Raw genomic sequence first — 21597 nt, forward strand, 5'->3', positions numbered from 1 at the left:
AGCGGAAAATTATTGCAGGGATATGCATAGGAATAACTCCGGAATGCATGCCTTCTAGCTTTTTATGTGTGTGTGCTTAGATGCTCTTAAAAAGACACTGGGAGAGAGAGAAAAAAAAAAAAAAAAAAAAAAAAAAAGGAGTAATAAAAAATTGCACTGTGCCTGCCCGCATCTGAATAGCAATTCTTTATTTTAGTCCTCTTGGAGGTTATTATGCCCCTGCATTTTTTTTTTTTTTTGATTAAATATGGAACACCTACTCCGTTCTTAATTAAATTTAATGAGCCAAAATAAATTGTTGGAGATGCTGAGAGAGAGGGAAGGGGTGTGGGCTGCTCTGGGACAAGAGGAGGTAAATAAAGCACGCGGAGAGGAGCTGTTTTGGAGAGCAGTGGCCCCGTCCCCACCTTCCCCCCCTCCGTGTCTTGGCTAAAATTGGGGCCGGCTCCTGCTCAGTGCTGGGGCGGAGGGGATGGGGAAGCCGGGGGGAGCTCGGCCTTGGGGAATTTGGGATGTGAGCGGCGGGGACTTGCAAAAAGCCCGGAGGAGAAAGGCCCGGGGACGGGGGAAAGGAGCCCCGGGGGTGCGCGGGGCTCAGCACCGGCAGCGCGCCCCGTCGGGGACGGGCGGCTCTCGATGCGCTGGGGGAGGCGGGCGGCGGAAAATCAACGAAATCGCTGAAAAAGGGGAACGGGGGGGCAGGGGACAGGGACGGAGGCGTAACGGGAAGGGCCCCGATCCCTTCTGCGGGGACCCCGGGGCCGGAGCCCGGAGCGGCCGCACCTGCCGGCGGCCGGAGAGGGGGCGGCGGGGCCGGGGGCGGTGGGGTCGCTATTGTGTGCCCGCCACCTGCACGGCCCCGGCCGGGGGGGTGCGGGAAACAGCGAGGCTGTTTTTCTTCCTTTCACTCCTTCCCCTCAGCCTCCCGCTCTGGATGCGGCCGTGGGAGAGGTTTCGCCCCGGCACCCCCCCCGCCCCACCGGGGAAGAGCTCGGGTGACGGCCCCCGGGGGCAGCCGTCACGATATGGGGTGGAGCTGTCACGATATACGGGGGAACCGTCACGACAGAGGGAGCCGTCACGATACGGGGAGCCGTCACGCTGCCGGCACGGTGCGTGAGGCGGCCGGGCAGGGCCGGTCACGACGACCGGGGAGCCCGCCGTGCCTCCAGCCAGGAAACACGAGCATTTGCAAGCCGGCTCCTCTAACCAACAGGAAGTGTTAAAGATAGAACAGCCGGGGCTGGGCCGCGCAGATTAGGAAGCCGAGCATCTTCTGGGCCCCCAGACCCGGGGGGCCATTCCCTCCTCCGGCCCGGCTGCCAGCGGGGGGCTCCCCCCCGAGCCCCCCAGCACCTGCCGAGCTCCGAGCGGGGCCAGGAGCTGCGGAGCTAGCGCTGGAGATGGTTTGCTTTTGTTAGGGTGAAGGGGAGCAGGGAACAACAGGGAAAAGGCCAGAAGGCAGCTATAAGGGGCTGCCCCCTCCCCGCTGCATCTCCCAAGGCGCAGAGCGAACCCAGCAAACTGCAGGTATTTGGCCCCGGAGCTGCAGGAGGTGCTTTGGGAAGAAGGCATCAGGCATCCCGAAATCTCCCAGCCCTACGCCACGAAAGGAAAAGCAGTTTTAGGGAAGCATGGTTTATTTTTTCGGTCAGTAACCGAACGTTTCAATGGCTCAGCTTGCTGTCCAGGATCACAGATGATTTGCGTAACTTAATTTAATACCACACCCTCGTCCCGAGCTGCGTGCAAGCAGTTAGGCTTTTGTTTTCAAATTGCTCCTAGCCTGCAAGCATTTGAAGAAAGTCTTCAAAATATTAACCAATACAACTGTCATCTTCCTGTGTTTCCAGACATTTTACAATAGGAAACAAAGAACAAAACCCTGCAACAATAGCTCAGAGGTATGAATTGCCTCATTCATCCCAGTGGAATGTCCAAAAACATTAACTATTTTTTGGCTACTTCAGCAGAAACCAGGCTGCCGGATTGTAAGCTCGTGCCCAACCCGCTAGCACTGCGGAGGGGGAAAGCCTCCCTTCTTCCCGGCACAGAAAAGTAGTAGCAGCTTTCCTGAAAGGAAGCGAATATTCTTGGTGATAGAAGAGGCTGCTGTGAGGAGAGAAATTCTGACACAGCGTGAAGCTGCCACCTTCCTCTCTCTATCCAGGCAGCTCAGCTTTGCTCTGAAAAAAATAGTGGCTTAATTCAAGCCTGATTCTTAGCCCACAAAGGCCCATGAGGTGGTAGATGCTGGAACTCTTAGTGTAATAAATTAATTAGCAATTAGTCTATAATCAAACGTACCATAAGCTAACAGAGCCACCCCAGTCCTTCAGTTCTGAACGGGAAAAGCCTGGGACCTGGGTGGGGGTTGCTTTAATTTCTGCTTTAACACCCTTTGAGCAGGAAAGACGAGGTCAGCACCGTAGGCTGAACTTGTGTTGAGACAATGCCATCATTAAAACAAAGTTTGTTCAGACTCCCGAAGCGTGCTGATGCACCACAGCCAGGGAGAAAACAGATGGCACTATGTCATTCGGCTCCGTCCTCCCCGTTACGGATGGTGGGAACTGGAATAAATTGCAACTTCCACCACCAGGGCCTCATTTCCAAGACCAGGAGGTCAGAAGGGAGCCGCGTTACGCTGCAGTGACGCTGGCGGAGCCACGTCCTTAGGACTTGCCAGAGGAAGCCGAGCTGTCAAAGCCAGCGCTGGGCACCTGGGGCTTCCTGCACCAGTAGGAACACAACCGACACCACAATCCCAGCAGTCTCTACTACACCTAAAAATTTGTACAGAAGTCCAAGTCTGAACAGAAAATCAATAGCTGGACTCCTCAACTTGAGGAACACAGCTTTTTTCCATCATCCCCTAATAGCAATCCCAATAATACACTGTAAAACTTTCAGACTAACCTGTGTGTTAATGAGGAACAATTTATTTATTTACTTTCCCTCCCACCTAACATTGGGATTCCTGGATAGTTATTACCAGCTGACAGCCTCACACTTTGTTAGCCATTCTGAACAGTGACTAGGAATTAGGAAACATCTTAAATGAAGGCTACACCAAACAACTGGAGATTTTAAAATTTTTTAATGAAATCTTTGACCTTTATGAGCAATATCTAGTTATTAAATAAATAGAAAACATTCATTCAGAAAAAAAATCACAGAAGTTATAAAAGTGCTAGTTTTTCCCCGATTTCCTTATAAGATTTCACGATACAGAGTCTGTTACACGTGCTTCCCTGTCTGAATTCAAAAGAACTTTACGCAAAGTAAAACCATGGTTATATTTCCCTTCCCACCCAGCGCAACACCCCACACAGTAATCCAAACATTTCAGCAGACTTCTAGAAGTTAGTGCTTTAGCTCTGCTGCCCCTGCTCTGCCATACCATAGCGATGGCTCACAGTTGGCACAAACATGTAAAAGTCAGTATTTAAAAAATTCAACAAAAGAGCATTTAAATAAGCATCATTATTAAAGCTTCATTAAGGCTTCAAGTTGATTCACTTCCTGGATACTTGAAAATTATGCTTAACTGTAAACACGAGTGCAAACATACTTCAATGCTGACCAGCACTGACTCAACCAGGCATCTAGAGGTGGCTCTCAAACTGGACCAAAAGCTCAGTTCTGCAAATTTTAATGTTGCTACAACAAAGCGACCTCATAAAAGATGGCTTAATCCTTGCTTTCCTGTAGTCTTTTACAGAGGGGTCCCACTTAGACTTGAAACAGCATCTGCCAGTTTTCTCTGGAGACGTTCAGAACAACTTTGGCAGTTGCCTGAGTTGTTTTACATCAAGAATGGTGCCAACAGAGTTCATGCTGTGCGACTGGTTTAATGTTTCAAGGGCTGAAGCACGTAGATTTCCAGGGAAAACTTTAACATTTCCTTCATATTTTCTGCCAGGTTGTTCAGTGAATTCAACCTTCCCAGGTAACAATTTGTGGTTTGATTTTAAATCCTTCAAAATCTCAACCGAGTTTTCATTTGCTTGTTCTGCTCTGGGAGGAAAAAAATCATTTGTAATGTTTCTTAACATAGGACTGTTTAATTCTGGCAGAGGAGCATTAGCAGTCAACTCTCTGCTGTGACTTTTCAGATGAGCAGGGAGTCCTTCATCAATTCTTTTAGATAATTCAGTCCAGTGGTTGAAGCCATCCAACACAGGGCTGCAGTTGTTGTGCAGCACGTTTTCACTTTTGTCAGTGCCACAACTGCCACCTTGAACATGCTGTTCCTCTTCATCCTCACTACTGTCATTGCCCTGTATCAGTCCGTATCGTTTCATGTACTTCTTGGTCGCAAAGGACATATTGTTTGGTGAAATTAGGCTAAGGCCCACCATGCTCTTGTCCATATTTGCATGCGAGGTGTCTTGGAAAGAGAAATCGGGAGGAGGATTTGGGCCTGAGCGACTGAGAGAAAGTCTAGATAACTGATTTTCACTGAGATACTTGAGTGCTATAGCGTTTGCTTCCATGCTCAGATCAACTACGTTAGGAGTTAAGCCATACATGCTGACGTTGGCAAATGACATGTAATTTAGTCCAGGAATCACCGCTTCGGGATTTATGCATGCTAGAATGCTGAAACAGAGCAGCAAAAAGTTAGTTTAGTGTTACAGGGAACAAAGTATGCATTTCACAGTAGAACCTGATAATTTCATTTTGCTCTCCGCGTTGATTTCTCCTTCCTCCTGAGCACCACAGCTTGAGCAGACTGCCCAGTGCTGAGGCCAGACATTCTGCACGTCCTGCAGAGCAGCGCTCCAGCCAGTCACGCTGACAGCATTCAAACACTGTCTTGGAGAACTGATGATATTCCCTTCTGATTCAGTACTGACCACAACCCTGCTACCAGGAAGAACCAACCTCTAGCTGATTTCAGAGCTGATTTTGTTTTTTAAAGCAGATTTGGGCTATTGTCAACTTTCATCAGTGAATGAGAAATTACAAGCCTGACCCTAAGACTACATGCTACCATCTAGCCCCCAAATTTTAACTCAATAGAAGATAAGCCCGGTACCAGAGACACCAAGGACATTTGGCTTTCCCAAAGCATGGCAAGGTTTTGGCTTTAGAAGACATCCTTCAGTAAGAGACACGTTCATTCATTCACTTGCTTCGGTAATTCCTTATACACATTAAGTGTTTAGTTTAAAGACAAGACAGGTTCTAGCATAGTGGTTATAAACCAGCCCATTTAGCACATGCCTCACAGAGGAAGTTAATATATCCAAATTTCTCACATTAAGAATCTTGCTATTTCACTGAGCACTAATTCTGAAGTTTGCTTAGGGAGAGTAAATTCTTGACCCAAACACACCATCACAAATCACGCTATCAAGGTTCACTGTTGTTTCTTTCTCTGTTGAGCTAGAGACTTTTTCTCAAAATTATTTATCAGCCATGAACATGGCAGAAAGAATGCCACCCTCTGCCGCAAGTTTGAAGAAAAAAGAAATCAAGAATTCTCATTTTGTCTTACAGGTTCACTTATTAACATATTATTGACATTAAAAACACCAACATACTCTGCAGCCAAGAAGGTAGCACAGAAATTCTGGAAATGCATCTAATGAAATTGAAGTGAAAAGGAGAGAACAAAGCTCAGAAACTGTATGACTGGAAATAGCTTTTGATACACAGCTGAAGAGAAGATTAATTAGGAGACAGTTTTGGTTTACCTAACGCTTGTATACTAGTCTCAAGAAGACAATAAGAATGAAAGTGAAGGCATATCAGGCAGTCAGCCCTATCCATAAGTAGATACATGAATAAGTCCCATGCTTCAAACGTGCTCCTTCAGAAATAATGTTCTTAATGACGTTTTAACTTTGGGTCAGCCCTGACGTAACCTGACAGTTGGATTCAATCTTGGAAGGTCTGTTCTAACTGAAACTATTCTGTTCTGTTCTATTTTGTTCCTCCTTCTCTTTCACGAAGGCTGTTTCCCTGGTCACCCACTGCAGCCTTCCTCTGTTTCAATTCAAAGCGCTCATAAAAATGATTAGGACAGAACCAGTTTTGATTATATAAGGAAGTGAAATTGTTATCATAACTTAAAGTAGTGAAATGCAAGACAAGGGTTAAGAAGTAGTGACAAAAAATAACTATAGCTGCTAATCATTCTGCTTCCCAAGTTTAACCACTGTCTCTCTGTAATACTCTATTGTGTGCTACTGTATGCACAGCTAAAGCTACTTCAGTTATGCGTAGCTAAACTGAATTTGCTAACAGAGCTCTTAAAACTATCTGAAATACCCGTAGCATGAGTTAGTGTTTCATCTTTGTGCAGGAAATGCAGATCAAGCTGCCAAACAAATCCCCACTGGCAGTGAACACAGTCCATTCTTCGCTCACTAAACCAATCTTCATTTGTGGCTGGATCTCGAAACTACTACTCAAAATAATCTGCGTTTTACCTGGCATTCTCCACTTTATGTGTATTTTTCTTCATTTTGCTGGGCGATTCAATTGTGACTCCAAGACTCCTCAGTTGCTTGAGTGTAGCGCTAATCACACTCTCTTTATCCACCACTCCCATGCCAGCCTCCGAGTCCTGTTCTGTTGCATCATCAACACTCTGATACTTAGGACCATCATTAACAAATCCTGTTTTTACTGGCAAGTGATGTTGCTCTTCTGAGGACTTTAAGAGATGGTTTACTTGACCCTAGAGAAAAAAAAGGGGGCAGGGAAGGGACCACATTGCTAAAGTTATCACGACATGCAGGAGTTGTCGTAAAAGAAAATTAGTTTGTTCTTTTGTAACTTACTACACAACTAGATGGGTTAACAGCTTGTTCTGACACACAAGCCAAACTCAGATTCAGTTCAGATGCAATCATGTAAACTCACATCAGTGTACAGGAACACTGTGCTACCTTACCTTTCAAGCCTTCTGTAAGAGTCTGTACTGAATTTAAACATGACATTCTGCTTCAAGATTAAAGCCTCCATCCTTTAAGAGACTTGAAGGTAAAGTGCTGTGCTATTTTAAAGAGCGCTAATTGGGGAAAGTTAACTGGTATCATCTTTTAACTACAGAATTATATATTATGCAGTAGACAGTACTCCACATATCCACAGAAGAATGAGGAATAGCCATTTAGATCTTAAAAGGAAGACCTGCAAACCTGGAACTTTTCTGTAAAGCACATCATACGAACTAGAAAATTGCATGTAGTTTTCAGCCATGCCAATACCACATCATGACTTCAGCAGTGTGTTGTTCCAACTGTTGCATTCAGATCTGAATATGAAACATAAATGAATTACCAGCAAGTCCTGGTAGAGCTTCTGATCCTCTGATGGATGCCGGGGCAACGCAGAGGTGGGTGGCTCTAGGTTTTGCTCACTTGTTACCACCACGTGGTTGCTGGCTCCCTCTGTTGGCTCTTCCTGTAAGCACATGCTAGCACTTTCTTGTAAGGATGAATTGTGAACAAGTGCTTGGGAAACATTTTCATTTCTGAAAGAGAACATTGACATAAGTAGATATATTTATTTGAAATGGAAAACAAAAGGCATCACTACTGGTGCCTTTTCAGGAACACCAGAAGAGGAGAAAACAGACCATTGGAGGTAGAGTCTAACATTTCTTGGTTGTCTTCTGCCTGAGACTTTGAAAGAAAACGACTGCAGAAAGGAGCAAAAGCCTTTTGAGGACTGAAGAAACACGGCCTGCAAGGTAAAACTACAACAGCCTCAATAGTTTCTCAAATGATGATTTGCAAACAGCATTGGCTTCTCTGGATTTGTTAGAACTCAATGACACTCTGACTTACCCTTAAAGCAAATAAGTCATTAAAATTTTGGATTTAGTCTTACATTTTCAGTATCTTTATGGACACTTAAAGCCTTCATGAGTCATATTTTCCATATGTTCTGAAACATGACTTATTCAGAAGGTATCTTTTGTTACCCTTTACTCACCTTGGTTTAAAAAAAAAAAAGTCCTGTTGAAGTTTAAAGACCACATTGGAAGAACTTCTCAAAGACAGTTACAAGTGCACACGTACAGAATGCAGACCAAACATCACAATCTGAGAACAAGCCCCTAGTTGAAATGTTTCTCTATAACAAATATGAAAGAAATCATGGTCTACCCTGAAGTTTTCATATAAAAAGGGTAAATATTCTAGAATGAGTTAAACGATGCTCTGCATCCTCTGCTATCTGGTGTGTTCATTGCATAGACCTTTAGAGACCAGACACATCAACAGTACTATCATCCCAAAGAGATCATTAAGTGACCCTCCTTCCCCTTCCCATCCCTCCTCAAGAAACGGGTGTAAGATAATGGAATTTCAGAACTCAAGCTATCAATTGCCTGTGTTGAAAGCGATAAGATTTAAATCAAGTGACATACTAGATAGTCAATGTAGGTTATCAGTTACTGTTATACTAACAATTATTTATCAATCCCAGAAACGTCCCCCTCCTCTTCAGAGAAATCTGAGTGATACTCTATGTTCTTACTATAAGACACTTATGCAACAATTTCACAGCTTTATGTATCCAAGTTGAAGAGAAACTTCAGATGGCATTTCTTTAAAATACGATATTCAAAAGAGTGATTTGAATCAGTAACATTACTGGTAGTGTTACATATTTGTAGATAATATTGTAATCAAGGACTATGAGCATTTAAATTTTGGCCTAATTATCATCCATCTTTCCCAATAAGATTATTTTAGAAACCTAATTTAACTGGAAGGATATTCCCCCTCCTTTGGCTTTTTATACTCAGTGAACGTTAGATTATTAAGTGTCAAATTGGTGAGCTGTTCCCTGTGTAAAAATAACATCCATATAGATAACTAAAAATATTTCTAAAATATCTTTTCAAATTAGACTGAGATTAGTTATTGCTACTTGAAGAATCTGACCTTAAAAATAATGTAGTTAATATCAATGAACGTGGCACTTGCATACGCAATGTAATTAGGTGCAAAATGTAGAGAAATTCAGAGGACATATCATAATCAGTCATTTAATCATAAGCCCCTCAGAAGTGAAATGGTTCTGAACGCTGAAAAGGAAAAGTCACTGTAGGAAAGCAAATAACTACAGCAATGTCCCCTTTCTGCTCAGGAGTTAAGGTAAGAAAGGGAATGCTGCCAGCACCGTACATGCTTTTCCAAACTAAAGGCTTTTGCCATCAGCTTTTGCTGATAGGTAAGCCAGCTAAATGTGTATGACTGATAAATGCAAACTCTAAAGACAAGACAACTGTTCTGGCAAGCTGTACCATTCAAAGCATAATTAAAAAAACAAATGGGGGAAAGAACATAACTGAAGTCAGGTGACCATTTTCATAATTCTTGAGAAATAATTATGAAAAATCATAAAAAGTAGAAACTTCTGCAAGGTAGTTCAGCTTATGTGAACATGATATATTTCTGGTTACTTACTGGAGAGTATTCTGATTAGCTCCTTCTTCCACGAGATGAATACTGTCTACAAAGCTGGGCATGTCAACCACCTTTAAAGAAGAAGCAATACTCGTGTTACTTGCATCTTGCTCAGCATTAATTGAAATATTTATGTCTTCCTTAGAAGTCTCTGCATCCTCTTTCTTCCCTTGTGGTATGAAGTCATCCTGTTTTTCCGAGGGTGCATCCCAAAATAAGCTAGCACCTAGAAGAGAAGAATAAGATTTTTACCCATTTAGGAAAGTCATTACTATCATTTGAGACCCTTTGGTTTTGTAAAGCTAGAGGAATCGTTTGCTCACATTGTTTTTGTCACCATTTTAAAAGTGATTTAAAGTTTACAACAGCTAGGAGTTGCCAAAACATCGTTCAAGTGCTACATTACAAAGTATGCTCTCAAAGCATACTTGAAGAAAATAAATGGTTGTACTGAAGTGTTTTAATGTACTGCCTTTGAACCTGTTGGAAAATTTTCCAAATTACCACAATAACCAATTTTTTTCTACAGATTAAACTGGAACCAATACATCAATATGTAACCTTACAGTTACACCTGCATAATTTGCTAAAATTAAAAAGAATGCAGTCTCCCCTCCACGCATAGACCTGCATGAGTTACAGAAAGCATGCTATCAATACTATATTTAATAAAACACCAGATAGGATAATATTACTACTTTTCAAAATAGTGTATTAAAAAAGACGTGGATATTTTCTTCCAACAAGTCATAATTAAAAATACAAGACCTTGCTAAAGCTATTGGAAAAATAACTCCTCCAGTGACCACAATCACTACCTTTGCAGCCCAAAGACTAAAGTAACTCCAGCTTAAACTCACAAACACAAACAAAACAAAACAAACTCAGCTGGTTTTGGTATCCAGGTGTATGTTTGCCAACATTCAACATTTCTGCAATACATTCCCTTCTCTGTATAGAGAAAATCACAGAAACACCCAGAAAAAGCAATGCCAGTCTGTTCTTAGGGAATAAAGTGTTACCTGTGCTCACAGCAATGCTCACACTTTTTCTCACGGGCAAACCTGGTGAGGGCTGAGTTTCCATAGTAACAAGTTCCCCTTGCTTCTCAGTCTGCTGAGCATTGCTACATGCGGCTGTTTCGGAGGAACAAACCTGACGAGCCTGTGCTTCCAATAAGCGTTGGATCTGTAACAGTTATCAGAATGGTATCATTTGTACAGGAAGATATAATAAAGTGGAAAAAGTGAATTATTAAATTTGGATCCTCTATACCTGGATTCAAATCCAGGCTGCGTTGCCACAGAAGTCTGATTAACATCCCAGTTCTCAGCCGTGCATGCAGCATAAATCAAAACATCAATTTTGACACTGGCAGAGCTAACAAATAAGAGGTTTTATGCATGCTGGCAGAACTACACCAAGAAAACTTGAGGAAAGCTTATTTACGCCACACTTGTTGGAAGTATTTTCAGTCCCCTTCATTCATATACAAAGCCTATTACTCACTTACCAGCCAAGCTTTTAATATGCCAACCATCCCTGTACCATGTTAAACCAGCTTTGTATTAAATCACAAATATGAGCATTTAAATGATAAAATTAGGGTTGTCCAGGCAATATTCATTCTACTATTTCCATCCACCGTGTTTGTTCATTAATTCACAGCTCTAAGGTATTTATACCATATGGCGTGGTTTCCCTCCATGCACAATCCATGCTTCGAGAGCTTGATTTTACAAGCAGGAGCTACATCTATAGAAGATTTCAGTTTCAATTTTCCAGTTTAAGCAGGAAAAATATGTATTGCCTACAATTGTACTATTCCCATCATTCATCACCAGCAGAATTCAAACATTGGCACTTCAGTCTTAAATCACACCCTGCAGAAGTGTAACTCGAGGTAGGTACTTTCAAGAAACTTGACTTGGTATAAAAACAAAACTTAGTGAGTCCAGTAAAACCCAATTTTCCAGCCCAGCAACAAACACCCAATGAATCCTGCCAGTTTGCTGCAAACAGACTGTTAAAGTTTTCTAATCAAGAGTCTCAACAGCTCAGGAAGTTGTAGGCTTGAAAGGTGGGTAAAGTAACACAACAATGTTCTGTGCTTCACCTGTACACTTACATTAATGCCAAAGTCTATAGTCTGTCTCTAGCCTGGATACACACACACATATATACATTAATTTTTAACACAGAAAGGCATATATATACACATATCTACAGAGAGAAAAGTATTTATACAGAAGGCATATCCATTTGCATTAATAAAGTCTGCTGAAAAGGAAACAAACCTTCATGTTTTGGAATTATGATAAAAATAAATACAAAGCTTAATAGCAAAGTCAAAAGTTTCCATTGTTTTAAGTGACATCAATTCGCAGAGCTAATTCCACCCCCAAACTGGACGTGGTATGACAAGCTTTCTCATCCTCACGAGGACATACAACATTTAGTTTAATTCCTCTGGCAGGGGAACTATCAAAACATAACCACTAAGAGGGCAGAGGAGAAGGCAGCCATTTCAACAAACCTGAGCTTGAAGTAATTTGAGTTGTCTGTCTTGTTCTGTCAGAAGCCGGTAAGCATCTGGAGATAATCCCATCATCCCATTATCTGATCCTGCTTTAGAAGCAGGCACGTGCAGGCACGGTGAGTGGGCTCCACAAAACTGTGGACTAGAGGGGCTTGCACTTGAAGGCGCTCTTATTCCATGTGACAAGCTATTTTCAAGAGAACAGTTCCCCATTTTCCCATGATATCCCATGCTTATGGGGTTACTTGTGGTATATCCTGAATTGCAGCAAATATTTGGACAAATGATATTTTGATGGAGCGCTGTACATGGATTTTGCTGAGCCATCTCTGACGGGACTTCTGCTCCATGCTTGGGGCTCATTTTGCCAATTCCTTGCCATGAGTTTATTGGATTATATTGGACAGAAGCAGGAAACTGACAGTTGCATGCGCTGCTTGGACAGCAAGGTGGAACTTGAACTGGCATCTGCAGTTCTGGTGGTCTTCTGCAGCTCTGAGGTGGAAAAGCAGAGCTGTAGAGGACTGGCTGTGTAACAGCAGGAAGTTGCCTGGAATTGGACACCGAGGTTCTTCGAACTGGAGGCTCTCCCTGCTGTCCAACTCCATCGGGATTTAATGTAAGTCTTTGTGGTGGCTTTCTGGGTTGATGCTCAGATGCATCAGGGGAAGGCCCACTATACGGAGTTGAAGGAGAAGATCCAGAACTTTTTCTTGATTGAGGACAGGCATTCTTACAGTGCAACTGCTGCTGTAGCTGAGCTTGTTTTCCCCTGGAAGGCCGTGAAGGTGGAATTTTCTGATTTAACTGGGTTGGTAATTGCTTCAAAGAGGGATCTCCTATATTATCAGGCAAGTTTTGTTTGTCGTCAGAGTACTGGGTGGGGTAGTACATAGATCCCAAGCACCATTTCTTTTTAATAGGCTGATGTAGTGCTTGAGGTAGACTTTTAGCACTTGAAGTCCCCACAGGCTTAGGCAACTGTCCTGATTCCATGAAGCTCCCATCCAAAACAAGAGACAGTTCAGGAACTGAAGGAAAGATCCTGGTAACCTGAAGACAATTACACAAGCAAGTTTAAGACAGCATTTTAAAGTGAGCTTTCTGCTCTTCACATGCAGAATTTTCCTAGTGTTTCTCCGATATAGTGTTTCCATTTAGAACTAGTATTTGACTGTTACTAGCTCCAAATCAACTGTATATGGAATACCTTTTTAAAGATTAGAGAATCCAGATACAGAAAAAAAAGATAGATATCCAGGACCATTCTTATACAAAAGTATTGCTTTCATACACCATAATAGCCGTGTCTACGAAACAAAAACTCTGTATCAATCTGGAGTATGAATCCATCCCCTTCTGGAGATAGGCTACATATTCCCTTTTATTACTGTCAGACCCAATACATAACAGCCCCCATAAGGAGGTCAAGAAGGATGTGACAGTTGTGGATTACCAGATACGTTCTGTTGCAGGTATTTCATTATATTTGTACACACTTGGGTTAAAAAAAAAATCTTTTTTTTTTTTTAAACCCAGAAATATACAAGAAAGGGAATTTGCAGCACCCTTCTTTACCTCACGCACCATGGCTATTCCATATAATATTAAAGAGAGTCCTTAAGTAGAACCTACTATCTCTGTTCCCAAATGCTAGTATATGCAGGAATTGGTGTCTATAGCCTTGGCGCAAAGGCAGATTGACTACAGAGAGAGCTAAGACTCTCAGTCCACTTCTTTGGTTATGTTTTCCCCCTGCTAGCACTTTGAGACAGAAGCTTTACATTCTCTGACCCCCTTACAACAAGCTTTGTTGCTTAAATTCTAAAATCTGAGAAGCCCAGAGCAATTATTTCCTTAGTTACCTGTTGACTCACTGGATGAGGACTTGGAATGGGCCTCGGGGATAAATCCTCATCTTCTACACCGGAGTCGTGATCACTTGCAGACAGCTTACTGGGTGAACAGCCATGGGGAGGACTAACAAACACCATTAGTCAAACGGAAAACCTTTGCTTGTCTGATTTGACAGCACTAGTATGAATCTTCATATTTGTCACTTTACAGACTACAGTGAAATACCAGCATCATACTTTCCTAAAAATAGTTATACACCTGGAAATAGTTATACACCTGGAAAACAGCTCTGGGACCAAGAAATGAAAATACATATACTGCTTTTGGGCAATTAAAAAAAAAGATACTAATCCTCTTTCTCCACATCTCTCCACAGTATTTAAGTGACATTCTAACAGTGAAGCACTGATTTATGTTAGAAAGACAGAAAGTGCTAAAGCAAAGATTGTTTAAAGGAGATTGAAGGCTGTCTAACAGCCACAGACAACCAAAAATTTGATGGATAAGTCAGGTTCCCAAAAAACTATGTTTCAACCTATCTAGGTTTCAGCTCTGAAAAGTCAGAAGCAAAACCAAATTTTTACCAACTTAAGTAGATTTCAGCTAGAGATTTGGATCAAAGGACACAGAAAACTTAATACAGAGAACTAAGCTCCATCAGTAAAGAACATTTGTAAAAATATTGTCTATTAATTACAACCACTAGTAAGAAGAGTAGAACCATTAGTATTTTTCTCTGGCTATAGGGTTAGCTTGACCATCTTACTTGAACAAGAACTCTAGAAATAAGCACAAGCCAATTCGGATTTTAATAGAAAATCATCACTGTAGTCAGAGCTAGTCTTCCACCCTGCACAGCAGAGATCAAAAAATCTCATCTGAAAAATATCTAATTTTTGTGCCTAGCTGACATCTGAAAGATTTACCTTCTAATAGGAATTTTCTTGCAGACTCTGCTGAAGAACTCAGTTTCAGCATTTTGGTTTTCTGCACTCAACTCAAACTGGATAGGGATCTTGTCCGAAGGTTCAACACTCTGAAATTGAATTTTATGTATTTGTGAAGCATGCAAATTTCAACTTTTGATTACTGAGGTACTGCTCCCAAAGACGTAGTTTTAAGGAACTTTATATCTGATTATTTGTTACTTGGCCTTTACTTTCAATTCTCAATTCTTTTACCACTACAAGGAGGCAGGCAGCTTCCCTTCCTGTTTAACACTGTTCCCCCTGCTACTCTGTAAAGTAGTTGGCCTAATTATAGCCACCAGCAGATGCTTCCTTGCTGTAACTGCTTAGATGCTCTTCCACAAACCTTCACCATCATAAGAAACAGTAACTGTTCTATGCTGATTCACATACAGCTAGGAAAATCCTGGAGACAACAGAAGCAAGGCTCTGTTACTAAAGCTTTGCCATCTTCAGAAAGCTTTTTCTGGAGAAAGCACACAGTAGAACAGCACAGGACACACTGCATTAACTGCTTCTCTACCAGAGCCCAGGAGCATAAATGAACAACTCAGCTTCAGGTTCTGCACGCACCCAGGAAAATGTTTAAAGAAATGAGATTCCTAGGATTTCTGCAAACCTTTTAAATATCCCCTGGGCTCTGTATCACATCGTTTCAGTTACTTTGCAAACAGATGGAATTGCTTCTGCTTTGTTACTGCATCACAGGAAGAGCTCTGCAAGGTAGCAGCCACTGAACTTCGTTTTGCATTCCTAGGTTTGCTCTCCAGAAAGAAAATACAAATATGCATCACCCACAGCAGTCAATAGAAGCATCCAGCACAGTATACCAGATTAACAAATGCTATAGGAAATCAGAATCATAATAAGAAAGAACACTAGCAAATTCCAACACAGCATGCTATATTTTAAAAGACAGATTCTTAAATGCCACTGGAAAAGTGAGCAGTTCCTGACTTGGGTGGTGCTCTCACTCTGAGACACAAATTACAATACATCATTGAAAAAAAAAAAAACAAAACAACAACAAAAAAAAAACATTTACCTTTAAACAGCTACATCATTTTTAAACACTGCAGTTTCATTTGGGTCACATTAAAGTGACTCCTCCTTTAAGTACTTACACTAAAGGTGATTTTTTTAAACTACCATGATGCAGTAAGAAGCCAAGCCACTTACTTTAAAGAGGTGTACGGTTTCATTGCAAGTTAAGAGCTGAAACCCTAATTCAGCCTGTCCACGACATGGAACACACTCATAAAACTCTGGGTCTTTGTGTGTCAATGAATAAAGCACAACGAGAAACCTCCCAGATTCTGAGAAAACCCTAAAACAAAAAAAAAAGTACATACCTTAAAAAAATAAGAAACAGGAAGACAACCATTAGTTTCTCAATATATTGTGCAAATAATTAAACAATTTATCAGTCTGGTGACTTACTGTATTTTGAGTGGTACTGAGCCATAGACAGAACAGAGGGACTTATGACTGATGCCATATGCAAGAATTAAAGCTAAGTACAGAAATAGTGGGAATGTATTTTCTTCTTTCTAGTTCAACCCTTCAGGATCACTTAGTACTTTAAATGAACTCCTAGAAGACTTCAATAGTAGTATAGAAGAAAACAAAATTATAGTGATTTTTTTTCATAATTCAATAGAAGAGATTATAGACATGTAGCATGCATTATTCCTCAGAATTCCAAAAATGCTCATTAATATTAATATTAAAATTGTTAACATTAATTTTTAATTTTATTAATATTAACATTAAATTTATTATATTTATTAATATCAACTTTATTAATATTTAACAGTTTTTTTTTAAGAAAAGGCATACTGAAAGTGTTATTTTGCTTGTTTTTGTCTTTTTATATAAATAGAGAACAGTGGGACACAACAGCCAATATTAGCACAGAAGTAAGATCAAGGATAAGGAAAACAACGTGCATTTCTAGGAAAAGGTACTACTGCTTTCAGAACAATTTTTTTACCCCCCAGTTCTATCTGGGATAGAGAAAGCTGTAAGAACAAGGTGCTCAATAAGCACATTCACATGCAACTTTAAACGATTCTTACAACTTAAGAGTTAAAAATATATGATGTACAGATTGAACAGTTGGCCTACAGAGGTTAATTCTCTTTGCATGGTTCATCAAATCAACCTAATCCACTTCCAAGATAGAATCAGTGAAAGTTAATGAGAGTCAAGCATCTAACTTGACTACCAAATCTAATAATCTAATTGGGGTCTTATCTGCATTTGTGCGTATTTAAATTGCTCAAGGAAAAGTCTATTCAGTAATTACAAACATCTGTTCACCAAATGTGTTTTCATTTTGTAATTTAAAAGCAAGTATGAATAAAAGCATAAGAAATTCTTATGCATATACTGCACATTCTAAAGTTTTATTTACCAGAAGAGTATTTTAAAACTATAAAGGCCTGAACTCCCTCCTTCCAGCTTCCACATAAATAGAACTTGGCAAATATTACAGGTGAAAAGATTTAGAAAATGAGGGATGATTATTTACTAAGATGACACTGGAAAAAATCAGAAAGCAAAAAACTACAAAAATAGACTACTTAGCAGGAAGTCATTACAAGACAGAACTAGCTGCAAATCTGTGTGCTTCAATGTGTTGGTTAGATACAAGTGGGGAGAAACCACATGCCAAAAAGCACCCATAAGAAAAGCTCAAAAAAAAAACTAACAACTAAACACACCACTCCTTATGTAAGGGTTTCCTGCTTGCCAGATCTTATTTAAACTGAAGAATGCAGTGACCTTAATGACAGTAAATATTTACCTTCTTCTTTCTTTGGGATATTGGCCCAGCTCGCTAACGCTTCAGTTAAAGCTTTCAAGAGATTTGAGGCAGAAGTCAAAACCAGGAAGAACAACTAAAGTAGAGACTCACCTCTTACAGAACACACACATCACAAAATTCCCCCAAATATCCTTGAACCCATTTACCACACATTTCTGGGGGATACGTTTTTAGGCACCCCATAGTTTCTATGTTTTGTAGACAAGTGACTTGCCTTTCTTGAATTGAAGAACTGAATAAATATCGCAGGCAGCATGCCCAAACTTGAGGACTACCGATATGAGTAACTCCACTCAGCCAACTAAAAGTAAGAAGAAATATCCGATTAGAGACTGCTACATTAGCAAGTTTCCACTGTGTATTCCCTCAAATACCTCTCAAACCAATATGTGTATTAATAGATACGTATTTATTAACACATCTATGTTTATTAATCTACACTTACACTCCAACTAATGGCAGAGCGTACGCTTTCGGATCAGACTCAAGCAGCAAAAGTAGTTTTCTTGTCTGGTCCATAGTAAGGTAGCTGAAACAAAGCAGAAGTTGTGTTTTTTGTTGTTGTTTATTTTATTATCATCACCATTATTAATATTTTGGAATTATTAATATTTTGGAAGTCAGTCTTTCAGAAAAATCCTGAAAAGAATTATGAAAGTTTAGAAAGTACTGCAAGAAAAAAGTCTAAGAAAAAAAGTCAAAACCATTCTTTCTCCATACTTACTACTTTTCACTAATTCCCTGTGTCAATGAAAAAAATATTAAGCACATTTGCTTAATATTCTGGTATTTACAATGACTCTAGAAGTGCAAGTCATGTTAAATTTGAAGAACTTTCAGAAAGGCATTCACAAGGTCTCTCACCAAATAAAATACCATTCAGTTGCTTCAGATTATTTTCCTGTTCTATTTTTAGTTCGTCTTATTAAAGCAGTTACCAATCAGAATGACAATTCCCCAACACCATCTTTATTAGCACAGTTAACAGATAGAGCTTTTGTTCACGTTCATCTGATGTTCATTCTAGGGCCAGCACTGATATCGTTACACCAGCTGGCTGCTGTTTGTAGCTGTTTTGTTGACTAGACATGCCTCAGCAGGAAAGTGCTTCTACTGAAGTAAAAAGCAAGAGTTCCTACTTGAACGACTTAAGGTTTTACCCGATTCCATTTCCTGCTTGTTTATAATGTATTGTTTTTTCAGGTACCAGAAATCATGGTCTTTTCATGTCAGTTACTTTATTAAAAAGCAAAGCACTGAGATGTCTCCTACCTCCCTGTTTTAAGGCATACAACAATCAGGCAGGCCACTTAAGGAGTCTGAGCATCATCCTTTACTTACCCGCATTTGTAAGTTCCTTGCACTTGTGCAATATTCATAGGACTGTTCAAATTTCTTGCTAGGGCTGTGGGAATAATTGGGACAGACTTCACAGGGGTGTATTCCAAGATATTTGCTGCAGTAATAGAAGCCCAATGAAAACTAAAATTTAGATTATCCAGGTTTTCCGTGAAAACAACGTGAGCTCTAATAGTGAGCAATTTAGACAGATCCAGTGAATCTTTACTGCACAGGCTGTGCTGCAGATCCTACAAGTAGGGGAAAGAAAAAAAGTTAAACTATACAAACATATGACTACTACGATTCTATTTTTACTGCAGTAAGAACTCAAATTATTTATCATAGCTAGTGCTGCAGTAGGCACTGTGTAAAAAAAAAAAAAAAAAAGATAAGCCATGCCTCCAAAGCTCATGGCTATCCTGAATATAATGAATAATAATATAAAATATATTTGAAATTAAACACATCTTAATTGCATTTGCTAGCATTGCTTTCTGAATATATTCAGAAACCTGGGGTTACTTAAATTGTATAAGAATTAATAAATTAACAGCAACTAAAAGGCTCAAAGTGGACCATTGAAGCTTTCCTACTTGCATTTGAGAAGTTTGTATTTTAACACGTGGATATATCACCATGAGAAAACCAATGTAAAGTACTATTTGTATGATAAAATACATAGTTGAATGTATGTATCACTGCAGTAACTATAGGCAAATGATTACAGAAATGGAGGGTGGATTTGCTGGATTACTTATCCACAGAGTACAGAATAGTTTACACATTTCAGCTATACCTACCAGCCTACAAAGACTTTACAGGTTTTCTTGCAAGCCACTTGCTTAGCAATACTTTTAATGAACTTTAATACAAATACTGCAACTCACTTGTGATAGATTTGGGGAAAAAAAGAAAAAAAAAAAAAGCTGTCCTTTCTTGTTTAAGTAAGTTTGTTGCTATCACAATCATCTTGCTCTTTTTCATGGTCAGACCAGCTGAAATCTTATGATGAGACAGCAAGATTTTAGCCGAAGATAAAAGAGAGCATAATCCTTGAACTTCTGTGAAGATATCACTGATTCTGTAGTTTTCAGTACACTTTTCAATGACACTCAAGTAGCTCATTCCACATCACCAACTAAGTTGTTTTCCTCCAGGCACTACTTTTCTAGTTTTGTTTTGTGGTGGGGTTGGAAATTAGCCCTTTGTATAGTACAATCTCCTGCTAGATGGCAATTTATTGTTTAAGAAACCCAAAAGCTGCCAGCAGCTGCCTACCTGAAAAGCCAAGCTGATATCTTCAGCGCTATGGACTATAATGTTGTCTGAAGAAGGTCCCCAGGCATTAACTGTACACCGAATCAAAAAGTCTCCAGGAAGAGACGCAGTTGGAACTTTGCCCGATCCACCAGCAACTTCTCGGCCAGGATCAAAACGGTCTATTGTTAGCTTTATGCCTTCCCCATCTTGAAAATAAACAAAAAGAGTCCAAGAGCAACAACTCAGGCTCCTTGATAAAGACTTATTCAACCAACTGCTATTGGCTGTCTACTTGATATTTAGTTACCTTCATCTACTGCAAGAGTCCCGAGTAAAAAACAGGCAAATAATTTCTTTTCATTCTGCTTAGCATGACGGTAGGCAAGTCGCAAGGTTTTTTCCATCAGAAATAATTTGGGATTTCTAAAGGGAGACAACAAGCAAGTTTAAGGCACAAATTATTTTAACGCGCTTTATTGCGCTAGCTTACAGATCTTTTATCCTCGTTTAAAAAGGAAACAGAAGCAGCCCAAAGCTCTAAACAGCAAGAAGATAAAAGTTAGTAATATTGCATAAAATATTCGTGGGATTTTATCTCTTGTTCTGTGCATCACCCCAGTCATTCACATTCAAGAACGTGCTTTAACTAGAGCAGATTCACAGAATGCTTTATGTGATTATCTTTAACAAAAATATTTTGGTTTGATTAATCCTGCAAACTAAGGTCAGAGTAGAAACATTTTATTTCCCCTGGAGAATAAATAACAAGAAGAGAGAAGAGCCTTTTCAGCTGGAGAGCAACATTGTTATAGAACTACCGCATGCAAGTGAATTATTTTAATATAAGGTGTACAAGTTAGAAACATTAAGGTTAAAACACAGAACTCAAGTTTCATAAATTTAATGAGTAAATAAACCACAAAGCTTAACTAACTTTGACAGGGTGTCCTATCATTTTAGCCCAGTATTGAATGTGGATTTAAAAGCTACAGCAGCCTGAGCTCAAAGACACAGCAATGTCAGAAGAATTATGTAACTATAAAATCACCATTAATTAAAAAAGGGTAAAACGGTAAAAAGTTTGGAATCTGGGTTAGTAAATACATCAATATTATTTTAGCTCATCATAGCTTATCTGATATTGACCTAGAGAAAGTTCAAAGAGAAGCTACTGATTTATGTGAACACTGTGAAGATGACTCATATCCTCTTATCAAGATTAGCTAAGTAAAGTGCCTTCATAAAAATTAAAGTAATTCATTTTAAACTTTTAAAATTAAAATCTCCAAGTTTTAACACTCATAAAGCATTATGTGGAAAGGAGATGTGGAGGCTGCTCTGACCTGTGTGTAAGGGCTGCCCACT

At 40.0% G+C, this 21597-nt stretch overlaps 1 protein-coding gene across 2 annotated transcripts; it reads right to left on the bottom strand.

The window, feature by feature from the left end:
* Positions 1 to 3085: 3085 nt before the first annotated feature.
* STIL (STIL centriolar assembly protein) lies at positions 3086 to 20651 on the bottom strand. 2 transcript variants are annotated; one of them, XM_035333697.1, is made up of 14 exons: positions 20540 to 20651; positions 20251 to 20438; positions 18973 to 19220; positions 18077 to 18160; positions 17846 to 17932; positions 15981 to 16128; positions 14760 to 14869; positions 13842 to 13956; positions 11974 to 13029; positions 10460 to 10625; positions 9438 to 9663; positions 7300 to 7492; positions 6444 to 6694; positions 3086 to 4605 (listed from the first exon to the last, which is right to left on the bottom strand). In XM_035333697.1, exons 1-14 carry the CDS (start codon positions 20634 to 20636, stop codon positions 3777 to 3779), a joined length of 3798 nt encoding a protein of 1265 aa, XP_035189588.1. In that variant the 5' UTR covers positions 20637 to 20651; the 3' UTR covers positions 3086 to 3776. The 2 variants fall into 2 exon arrangements, with proteins under 2 accessions (XP_035189588.1, XP_035189589.1); XM_035333698.1 differs by lacking the exons at positions 18973 to 19220; positions 20251 to 20438; positions 20540 to 20651 and adding an exon at positions 18496 to 18857.
* Between the last annotated feature and the right edge of the window lie 946 nt (positions 20652 to 21597).

This window comes from Oxyura jamaicensis, chromosome 8 (assembly GCF_011077185.1).
Source record: "Oxyura jamaicensis isolate SHBP4307 breed ruddy duck chromosome 8, BPBGC_Ojam_1.0, whole genome shotgun sequence".
Lineage (NCBI taxonomy): Eukaryota > Metazoa > Chordata > Aves > Anseriformes > Anatidae > Oxyura > Oxyura jamaicensis.